This window comes from Platalea leucorodia (genome assembly GCF_965183815.1).
Source record: "Platalea leucorodia genome assembly, chromosome: 18".
In the NCBI taxonomy this organism is placed as follows: domain Eukaryota; kingdom Metazoa; phylum Chordata; class Aves; order Pelecaniformes; family Threskiornithidae; genus Platalea; species Platalea leucorodia.
In genome coordinates, this window is record NC_138840.1 from 1810303 (window position 1) to 1822192 (window position 11890).

The following is an 11890-nucleotide window of genomic DNA, read 5'->3' on the forward strand; positions in this document are numbered from 1 at the left end:
GTGAGTCACTGTGAGTCACAAAACTCTAAAATGTTACAGGAAGAGAGAAATAGATTGAGGGCATACGTAAAGTTTACTCTTTTCTCGGAAGGCAAGATGAATGGCCCGGATTTGTATACCCTACACTCTGGTGGAAGGCAAAATGAAAACTTAAAGAAATCCTGCTCTCTATGCCAACAAATTACGTCATGGAAAATCTTTTGACTCCTAAATTGTGCTGCTAATGTAACTGGATTATCTCCTTAGCATCATCAGACAAGTGTAATTCAGTGACTGCAGAAGTTACTGCTGAAATACCAACTGATCCATGAAGCTATATTATACCATGTGTTATGATTAGTAAAGTCTTGCTGGTTGTGTTTTACTTCCATTTCTTTGTTCAGTCCCTTCTTTTCTCTGTGCCAGGAAGTCAGATGCTGCTGTGATAGTGTTTGGCTTGCAGAAAGTCTGTCTGGGTAGCTGGAATTACTCTTTTGGTGTTGTGTAGGGCATGGTTGGAGCTGGAATTAAGCAACTATCTCTAGATGTCTACTGGATTAATTTAATCCTTTTCCACTTTCAGAATCATGTCAAGTAAATGCTTGTAGCTGTAATAGCAGCTCATAAGTCACTGATCAGTTACCAGGTTTGTCTTCCTTCTTTTACTTGTGTCACCACTTTGTGTGTGATGTTCTCTTCTGACTACCAGGCTCCATTTGATAGACATCAATCAAAAAGCACTTTCTCCAGGTGACGGCAGGGATGGCAGCTCTGCTGTTAGGCATGTTGAGGAAAGGCTGCAGGAAGAGTTGTAGCACAATGTTTTTTCAGTTGTTTTAGTCAAACTGCCATTTAATCCTTTGGTCCAACAACAGTTTCACAGAGTATCTTCTGAAGTGTTGTTGTAAATGGATGCTATTTCACTCATCTAAAACTTAGGGTTTTTGAATAGCTTGTGTTTCATGCTTTTTGGCTTTTTGTGGTGCGTATCTGAAAAGCATTCCTAGTTTTTGCTGTTGTGGGCCACTGGTAAGCCAGATGTGAGAGTAGCTTGATGTGCCCAGCTGGAGCTTTTTGTGAACTGGTAGTTCATGTGAATGATCATCATATGCTTACTTGAAGCAAAGATCCTGAAAATGTGACATGTTCTTGTCTCTCTTGATTAGAGTTCTTAATTTTTTAAATTCTTTTTTATGCCCTGGCCCTGAAAAGGAACTGACATCAACTGTAAATATAGCTTACCGAAGTTGTTCCAGCAGAAGTTTCATAGCAGCTTAGGTTCTGTCTGCTGCTTCTGTGGCTGTTAATAAACTGCCATGTGTCTAGGGTGGTTGTTGCTGGTTTGTGCTGTCAGCTGACTCAAAAGGGTTGTTTTGGGCATGAGTATTCGCTTGAGGAAAGGGCCGCAAGAAATCATTGCTGCTTATGCCTTTTAGATGACTAAATGATATGAGCATCCCAAAGTGAATGTAATAGATGCTGTTCAGCCGTCTTGACCTCCGACATTCTTCTATGCCTAAGGAAGCTAGCTTTAATACTCTTATTTCAAGATTTTTTTTTTTCTAAACAAATAGTATCATTCAGGAAGAACAAAGAGGCGGGTGAGCTTCTTGCTGTGTGCAGAAGATGAATACCCCATCTTGGTATGTCTCTATTGACATGAGTTGATTTGTAGGAAAGCTGGGAGAACTCTGCCCCGCACTGCTGTTGTAAAATAGACAGTCCTCAATGTCGTTTGTGCGTACTTAATGTACTTTACTGCACTTCAGCACATTGTCCTGTTCCACTGGTACTTTCAGTGGAAAGGCTTGCCTAAGATGCTGTTTCTCTTGGACATTTCTCACAGTGATAGTGAGTCTTTTCATGCGTTAGTGCCATCCGTGCTTTATAAAGGCTGTATTCACAATGCTGTGGTCTAACTTGAATTCATCTTATACTGCAAGTGTTTTGGGTGAGAGGGGAATCTCTTATCCGTACTTTTTGGTCCTGGGATAAGAGAGCCCTTTAGATATGTGTAGAATTTGAAACTGCACTGACCCTTTACTACTCTAAAGGGTTTGGAGGAGGGAAGGGTTGCAAGGTGTCTTGGCACTGATTTTTATAGCAAGCTGTTTTAGTCCTGAGATGCTTGGTAGAACACTGGGACAGAACAGAAAACAGCAGGAGGTCTAGGAAGAGAAGGAACAAGAAAATATGTTCATGGATGTGTTTGGAAGCATAACAGATTTCGGATTGAGTACAAAATTAGGTACTCTGAGGGAAAAACAACTGCTCTGAGCAATAGGCAGCAAAATGAGTTTTTGTTCCCTTTTCAGGGAGAGGGAGGTTGTTTCAGGCAGGCTGCTGGAAAAGAATAGACACTTCAGAGAAAAACTAAGTGCTAGGATAGAAATAAATCACTAGTCAGATATCTGACTTTTGCTCCTACATTCATCGTTTACATCTGCATGACCCAGGAGCTCAGTTTGTCATTTGCCTCCTTTGCAGAGTTCAGTAGACACCTGCTTGGGTGTGGAGGGGCGGCCCAGGGCACGGCGCAGACCTCGGGCCCCTGGGGTGGAGGGGGTGCGCATGCGTACTGGTGGCTCCCAAAGACTGCGGCACGTTGAGCCCCTCTTGTCCATGCCAGCCGGGAGTCCACCTCCTGCATTTCGTTAGCAGGTTTCTGTCACCTGTGCTTAAAGAGAAACATGTAACTGTTAACCTGAAACCATTGAATTTGTCTGGCTGACTGCAGGTACTCAAAACACTTCCCATGTCTTTACTCTGACATGTCAGTAAAAACTTCATTTGAGCAATTGGTACGTGCATGTCTAGATGTGTAATAAGAAACAAGAGGAATCTAAATCATTCTTAGAGCAGGTAAATGGAATATCTTTTTTTTTTTTCCCCCCTGGTATTTCTTTTATCCTTGTCATGAACCTGAAAAAAATTTTTAAATTATTCTGTGAGCCAAGAGCTGCAGAAACAGGGACTACAGAACTACTTTGAATGCTTGTGGGCACTAAAAACCATTACTGACATGTCCATGAACAGTGTACGCCTCACCTGGAGAGATGACTTGGTTCTGGTGTTGAGTAAGCAAGCCTTCTTAGAGTTCTTCCTTAACAGGCATCTCGTGGCCGCCTTGTTGTGGTAGCAGTCTCTTACCTCAAATAGGATGGATATCAAAGCACTGTTGTTTTTCCTTGGTAAATTTTCAAGCAGTGTCATATACAGTTGTAATTTTTAGGGAAGAGAGGAGGCTTGTTTCCAAGCAACTGGAGATCTTACTGCAGGCTGTCTCTTGGTCAGCCAGCTTTTTTTACCTTTGCTGTTGCAGTTACTTTAACGTGAAGTGTCAGTGTCAGCTATGTCAAGAGTTTACTGCTCAGAGGGTTTTCCTGTGAAAAATGGAAACCAGTACCATAGACTTGAATCTTAAAATGACCTCTAATGGGCCCCTAAGCAAACTTCTGCAGAATGCTAGTAAGTCCCCCTACAAGCATATCGTATGTACTTGGCCCCTCAAATGAGTTTTCTGTTTAGGAGCATATTGTAAGCCTTCTGCCAACTCGTGTAGTGTCTGTTAGAACATGTTATTTTTCTGTTTGGACAATAATTTAAGTGCAGAAAGCATGAGAATTTACTTGTTTTGTATTACATACAATCCCCTCTTTCAGAAATTTATATACTATTGGTTTCTTAGATACCCATCCCACATGGTAATAATAAGATACTAACAGTTAAAATATTTTTATTCAATGGCTCTTCCAGTAAGTTGTTATTCTAAAGCAAACTTTCTTTTTAGACTAATCCAGAGTCTCTTGCAGGCTTTACAGGTAGCTGGTTGACTACAGCTGCTGCAGAACACCGGTTCTAATATATGTTTTATCAGAATGTCTTGGGCATTTCCAGAATTTCTTCTGCAAATGATCAGACAGTTTGTTCTTTGTTTGATATGTATTATTGCATGCAGTATAAGAATGTATTGACTCCTCTTTCTTAATTCTCAAGGGTCTTTTGAAATACGTACAGATCTGGAGACTAGTATCAAGCCTTTCTGTAGATGTTTATGTTAGGCTGGAAATACCACCATAGCTGTCTTGAAGCATACTATTTCGTCAGCTAAGGCAAAGTACGTGCACTTTAGCAAAGCTTTTGATGCTGTCTCTCACAGTATCCCTCTGGATAAAATGTCCAGCATACAGCTAGACAAGTCCATAATACGCTGGCTGAGCAATTAGCTGATGGGTCGGGCTCAAAGAGTTACAGTAAATGAGGTTACATCAGGCTGGCGGCCAGTCACCAGTGGGGTTCCCCAGGGCTCAATTTCAGGGCCAGTGCTCTTTAACGTTTTTATAAATTATCTGGGTGTAGGAGTCAAATGTACCGTAACTAAGTTTGCCAATGATGCTACATTAGGAGGTGCTGTGGACTCCCTTGAGGGTAGAGAGGCCTTACAGAGGGATCTGGATAGACTCGAGAGCGTGGCAATCACCAACTGTATGAAATTTAACAAGAGCACGTGCCGGATTCTCCACCTGGAACGGGGTAATCCGGGTTACGTGTACAAATTGGGGGATGAGAGCCTGGAGCCCCACGGAAAGAGATCTGGGGGTTTGGGTTGATGGCAAGTTGAATATGAGCCAGCAGCATGCCCTGGCAGCCAAAGGGGCCAACCATGTCCTGGGGTGCATCAAGCACAGCAGAGCGAGCCGGTCAAGGGAGGGGATTGTCCCGCTCCGCACTGCACTGCTGCAGCCCCACCTCGAGTGCTGTGTGGAGTTTTGGGCACCTCAATATAAGAAGGACATCAAACTACTAAAATGTGTCCAGAGGAGGGCAACCAAGATGGTGAAAGGCCTCGAGGGCAAGACTTACAAGGAGCAGCTGAGGTCACTTGGTTTGTTCAGCTTGGAGAAGAGAAGGCTGAGGGGTGCCCCCATTGCAGTCTGCAGCTTCTCGGTGGGAGGGAAGGTGCTGATCTCCTTTCTCTGGTGACCAGCAACAGGACATGAGGAAACGGGATGAAGCCGCATCAGGGGAAGTTCAGACTGGACATTAGGAAAAGGCTCTTCACTGAGAGGGTGGTTGGTCCCTGGAACAGGCTCCTCAGGGAAGTGGTCACAGCACCGAGCCTGTCAGAGTTCAAGGAGCACCTGGACGACGCTTTTCATCATGCGGTTTAGTTTTAGGTAGTCCTGCGAGGAGCAGGAGTTGGGCTCAATGATCCTTATGGGTCCCTTCCAACTTAAGATATTCTGTGATTCTATGATAAGTACCTGGGAAGAGAATCAAAGTAAATCTGTGAGGTTTTTAATCAGATTAAGTAAATTTTGCTAACTACTTAGAAAAATAATCTGAAGTTACATTTTTATTATTGAATTAGTTCATGAAGTCTCATAATGATTAGTTGTATTTGGTTGATCTAGAGCATAAGCCTAGCATGTCTTAAACACAATTCTTCCAAAGTACCACAAAGATAACATTTTCACCCTCAGCTTAATTTTGTGTATTTTGGCATTATGTGGGGTTTTAACAACTTGGGTGGAAAAATCTCCAGTTGAAAAGTATGTAATGCTTTGTTTGAAATATCTTTGATTCTTTGGAATATGAAACTACAATTAAAAGTTGAAGATTTTGAATCTCAGCTAAACTACTGGTATCGCGTTCAAAATACGATATGGTCTGATCAGTGTCCTTTAGCCACTGCTGTGGCATACTTCATTATTTCGTTAATGGATGCTATCTTTTAGTTGGGAGGGGTGTCTGTTTTCTATAGCCCAGCATTCTCTCCCTACACAGTTGATCTGAATTTGTTTGGGACAAAAATATTCCATTTATTGCTGTCACTTTTTATCACACCTAGAGTTTCCTAAGAACGCTGGCCATACTTACACAAGTTTGTAATAAAATAAAGTGTGAATGCAGTGAGACAATTTCGGTTGAGTGTCAGCTGTAAATTGGCGTATTCTCAAAGGCTTTTTTCTTTTCCTAGCTAATAAATTGATTACACGAGAAGGGCCTTCCTTTCTGCAGATGCGAATAAAACATTTGATGAAGTCAAACTGCATCCCACAAGCTACTTTCTTGTCAAAATTGTGTGCAGATTCTCCAGAAATTGCAAATGTTTCATCTTTTCGCCAAGCCTACATCACATGTGTGTGTTCTATGCTGCCTAATGAAGACTCCATTAAGGAGGTTAGTAACTCATAGTCCCTTTTTAATGTATATATGTCAAGCATTTTAGAATTTATTTCTGCAATACTGAGAACTGAAGCTAAAGAGTGAAACTGTTGCAGCAGAGTTCCAAAAGAGAAGGATCTGCGTACTGGAGGAGTTGGGGATATATGGGTAACTTGCAATATGTTCTTTGATTGCATTGGCTACTAATGATGAATGGCATAGAAATCACATGAAATTGTGTTCAGTTTTTAGTTTCACTTAAGAGTTGTGAAGTGTAGCTGTATCTGTTTTACCTAGATACTCAGAAAAGTCTTTACTTGCCAGTCAAGTATAAAAGCTAGAACACAGATTGATGAATTCAAGCAAATTATGGTAATCACTTAATTAAACCTTTTATGGGGAAATGAAGCCACTAAGCATCAAAGCAGTATCTTAAAACAGTATGGTTTATTGACTTAACTGGGCCTGTAGCCAACACTGTGAAAAGTGTAAAGTCAGTGGTGTTACAGTGCCAGAAAGTTGACATAAATAATTGGCAATATGAGGATTTGCATGTAATGTTTCTTTGCATGCTTGGTCACAGGTATTGTGTAGTTGGCACTCTTTACAGAATTGCTGAAAACTGAGACTTCTAAAACATTTTTATTTCCACCTTTGTTTTCAGAAGGAGAGAATTGTGTTATATCTTCATGTTACCTATCATCTTCCTCAGGTAGAAAGTTATCAGGTCTAATGACAAGTGGGGAAAAGAGATGGAAAAAAGATGAAAGATGAAGAGCTCAAAGAACGGCAGCTGTTGGAGAATGAGAGGTGGCAATGACCAAAAACCCAGCAGGAGGAAGAGGGAATTAACTGTAATAAAAGAAATAAGTGTTAAGTGAAATTTGAAGTTCGGAGTAGGATGGGGTAGATGGAGGAACAGGGCTTAGCTAAGAAAGTAAATGTTAGAAAAAGGGTGAATATCAGTGGAGATAGCTTGAGGAGGATTGGAGAGAAATAATTTGTCTTGGAAGATGAGACAATGTATGGTTATCCCTTTCCTGGAACTGGAAGCGATTGGAATGGCTACATCAGGCTTGGAAGTTAAATTGCTGAGCTCCTAAAAGTTAAGGCTGGTGAACTACTTCTATCTATAGGCAATAAGATACATACATACATACATGCTCATGTACATACATATATGTATGTGTGTATATGTGTATATATGGTTATAACTCTGTGTGTGTATACACTATATATAAAGTTGTCCCTTGCATTTCTGGTACATTCTGGTACCTTGAATTGATCCTAAGGCACATGTAACAAATAATATGATTGAGTAATTATTTGTTCACAAGAATCTTGTTTCTCACAGAGCAGCACGTAGACAGTAACAGAACTGAGAATCGCTGTCTGGCTTACTGATTCCAATTTTTGGCTTGAATTTGCCAATTTTATTGAACCAATTAAAATGCTAATTAAAGAGGTTCTCCTACACAGTAGTTAACAACACTCTTTGCTGTTGCAAAAAGCAGGAAGCTCCAAATGTTCCATAGTCTAAGATGGCTTTCTCTGCAAGTAGCAATAAAACAGGGGTTTCAAATGCAACAACCAGTTAAAATTAAAGCCGGATTGATTGTTCTAGTCATAACTGGTCATCTCTGTAGAATGTCAGTGATTGTTTGCAAGGTTGCATTTGAGCTCCATATAGCCATCTCTATCATCAAAGTAGGGTTTTTTTTAGTCTGGACTTTCTTTGGGAAAGACCATTCAAAAATCTGAGAGTAAAGCACTTGAGGAAGGCTGAATTTAAGAAAATGCCCATTTTCCCATTCATTAAAAATTCAACTGGGAAACTTAAGAACAGTCATCTTTCAGAGGTCCTCTGCAGACACTGCTTACAGAACAAGGAATTGTTCTTGGGTTGTATGCTTAAAAGAGCAAGAGGGAAAGACAATGAAGCATGTTAAAATACTGGGGAAGGATAGTTATTTATCATGAGTTTGCTTGCAAAAATATTCTTAGTTACTGTGTTGTTCCCATTGTCAAGTTAAATCAAGTGTTCTCTTCCCTCTGTAATTTCCAATTTGATTGGAAGATTATGAGAACTTAACCTAAGTGTGCCTTGCCTTGCAAACTGCCTATGCTTAATGAAATACTTTTGATATAAAATATGTTCTTTCATTAAATTTTGAGGCAGCAGCTCCCAAATTCTTGCAGCTGTAGCAGCATTATTTAATGTCAATAAGGTAACATGCTGCAAAAGAGTCGCCTGCATTTACAGACTCCAGTGTGTTGTCCCAACTCAGCTAGGGGGAACTTACAGTCTCTCAGCTGAAACTAAATTGCTTTTAGTTGGTTCATGGTATATCTCTAGCTCCTGAAAGGAGGATAAGTCGCCCTAGATAAGCAGGTTGGGTGCCCCTTTTTTTAAGAAGTATTAACATGATGTCCTACTAAAAAACTGGTAGAGGGTTTGTTAGTGGTAGGAAATTTTTGAGATGATGTAAGAAGTAAAATATCTTTGTAATGTCAAAACTTTTTCTTTAAACTAAAATGACATGAAGGCAAAGACAAATCTTACATGGTTGTATGTTCCATGGAATAACTTTGAGGAGTAAACTGACATCCTTCTTTTTAACAGAACGTGGGGAGGATGACAGCATTTTTCAACAATTCTAATTTAAAATATCTTAGTACTGTTCATTCTGTAGTCTCTGAACTTTCATTCAGCTGTTGATCTTGTGGGGTTTCTAACGGAATAACGGAAGCACTTGTCAGCATTCCAGGCTTAATAACGACACTTTCATTTCATAAGTGTCTGGTTTGTCACTTAAGTGACTGACTGGATATTGTTGGATGATTTCAAGCTGTGCATTTGGACTTTTTGTCTTAAATATTATTAAAAAAAAAAACAAGGTCTGAAAAGAGATGGATCATTGACAAAGTTTGAAATAAACAGGACTTGAAAACAAATTGCCTTGCTGCTTACTCAGTAGTTAATGTCCTGAATATGAGTGAGTTTGGCCAAAAAAAAATCAAATTTCTATGTGAGAAGGAGAGCGACTCCAATGTGCTGTGTGTGTACGATGTGCTGTGTTACACATCTGTATGCACTGTGCTTGGCTGCTCTAAGCACCACAGACGTGCCTGTTGCTGGAGCTGTGTTTGGGCTGGTCCCGCTGGTCCAGCGCACAGCAGAAGTTCCAGGTCTCGTTACAGCATGAGTCTGAGTGAGCAGTAACTGATGGCTATTAAAAATGTGGGGTTTACCATTCTGTAGCCTAAGAAACCCTAGTAAGTCCGTTTTAAGTTTGTAGGTTTTTTAAAACAATGGTAGTGCTGTTCAGTGATTGTAACTTTAATGGAACTGGGAAACTGAGCATGGTCTCTGTCAGGTGTTGCCTGGCCAAGTAGATCATAGGCTGCCACGTCATCTTCAGATTTGTGGAGGAAACATATCCCATGTTTACATGCACTGACAATTTTTGTTTTTCTGAAAACCAAGACCTGGAAGATCAGGCTTGTATCAAACCATTACAGGCAGCCTCTTGCATTATTTAAGAATGTTTGCTGCGGTATTGAGGAGATGGCAATGTATAATTGTGGAAATTATCAAAGACAAATGTTTGAGTCACTTAGCTTAGTTTTCCTAATTTGCTTTATAAAGTGTTCTGATGGAAACTGTAATCTATAAAGAATAGGAATGACTGAGTGGAGAGAGGTGGTAGAATAGTGTGAGAAGACTGGAGCTGCCCAGCTATCACACATGCATTAAACTAGACTTCCCACACAGGCTGAAAGCCTGTGTGCCTGTAAGTACCGAAGGCCGAGGAGAACATAGGAAAGGTACTGCTGGCAAAGGACGTTGGAGGGAGATGGTATGCAGCAGCATCCTTTTGTTTATCTGTAAGCTAGAAGAGCAGTGTTCTCTTCTGTGCAGTGATGAACACCTTCAGAATTCTTTCATGTGGCCATTGGTATGGGCTTGCTTTTCCATCTTCACCAACCTGATGGAGGTGGCACTTGGTTTACAGATATTGTAAATGCTTATTATCTTTGACATGAAAGGAGCAATAATATCTGTCCCCTTCGTTAGCAAAGCATTGTCACTTAAATCACTTCTTGAGGTTTCTCTCTTGCTAGAGGTGAATCAGTGACAAACAGCCCCCTTCCCCAAATAATCTGCTGTGGTTTACTCTTTCAAATGCAAAACTGACACATCTGTAAGCACTTGCAGCTTGTGAATTGCCCTAAAAATGTCTGCTGCAAAAGGTCAGTCACTGATCTCAAGTTGAACACCAAAAGTCAGTGGACTCTAGAAAATGTTGACATTGCTCAATGAACTCCAGTGTCAAGCCTGTGCGGAAAACTGGGGTAATAAGCCTGCTTCTGCTCTTCCTGCTGAATGAGATGTCTGTGAAAATTAGTTTGGTCTATTTTTAACTTCCCTTTGTTCTTTCTATATCATAATTTTTCATGATTAACAAGAGGTTTGAATTGTTTATATTAAGAACAGCTGATTAAAGTAGCTGTTGCTTGAGTACAGCCTATTCTGTGAAGTGGAATAGATCCAGTGGAAAAAATGCATTAAAAATAGTGTTGTCTTAATTGTAAAAGCACTTCATAATTATTGTTTGTGGTCTCAAATACTTGGCTTATAACCAAGCTAATATCCTGGTTTGATACACGGATAGGTAGTACCTTTAACTGGGCTTTCCAGAACTTCCATGGGATTTGTCTCTCCTCTTCTCCACTTCTATTTTTAACATCATGCTTTGGAATGTGATTGTTAAGAATCAGCACTCACGGACAAAGAGGACAACAGACTGGCTTTTTCACACTCTTGACCTTTTTGGACCTGGATTTTAATTTTCAAAAGGAAAACAGGGATGCCTGCAAGTGCAGAGAAGGAATGGGAAGTTGTAGATAGACTGTTGCCTGTATGTAAGTATTTTGCTAAGTTGCCCAAAGTGGAAGATGGTCCCAAAGAAAACTGATGCTGAGAAGGGATCAGAACTAACATATGTGAACTTCTCCTCATGCTATTCTGTAGCTGAAAGGTGTGGTATGAACTCTGGGTGTTAAAGGAGACATAGTGTTTTGTTCGTGTGTTTGTGAGACCATTCCCTTTGATACAGTAAACATGTATTTCTTTTGTAAACGTGCTGAGAATAAAGTGCCTTTTCTTTTAGTTTTCTTTTTTTCTTTAAGATTGCAAAGGTGGATTGCAAAGAAGTACTGGACATCATATGTAATCTGGAATCTGAGGGACAAGAAAACACTGCATTTATTCTTTGTACAACATACCTTACTCATCAACTTCAAACGGCAAATGTGTATTGCTCTTGGTAAGTAATAAGTATTACTGCTACTCCTAACTGTTCCTCACTGGCTTCAGTGCAAGAGTATTGAGCTAATATAGTATAAAAATATGTAGAGACAGTGGATATATCTTTAACTTTAGAAGTACATTGCACTGAAGTACTTTCTAGCTAACTTGTGACACAGATGCTGGAGCGTGGCCAGAGCAGGGCAGCGAGGCTGGGGCAGGGTCTGGAGCACAAGGCTGGGGAGGAGCGGCTGGGGGGGCTCAGCCTGGAGAAGAGGAGGCTGAGGGGAGCCCTCATCGCTCTCTGCAACGGCCTGAAAAGAGGCTGGAGCCGGGGGGGGGGGGGTCTGTCTCTTCTCCCCAGTAACAAGCAATAGGACAAGGGGAAATGGCCTCAAGCTGTGCCAGGGCAGGTTTAGGTTGGATATTAGG

At 40.7% G+C, this 11890-nt stretch overlaps 1 protein-coding gene across 2 annotated transcripts in view; it reads left to right on the forward strand.

Annotated features, from left to right (window-relative positions):
* The window catches only part of RLF (RLF zinc finger), a gene marked incomplete at its 5' end in the record, with an annotated part of 53128 nt that overhangs the window by 26348 nt on the left and 14890 nt on the right, over positions 1 to 11890 (forward strand). For both annotated transcript variants that reach the window (XM_082329555.1, XM_082329556.1), the window contains 2 exons: positions 5960 to 6162; positions 11341 to 11477. In XM_082329555.1, coding sequence (XP_082185681.1) covers positions 5960 to 6162; positions 11341 to 11477 — 340 coding nt within the window. The remainder of the gene's footprint in view (positions 1 to 5959; positions 6163 to 11340; positions 11478 to 11890) is intronic.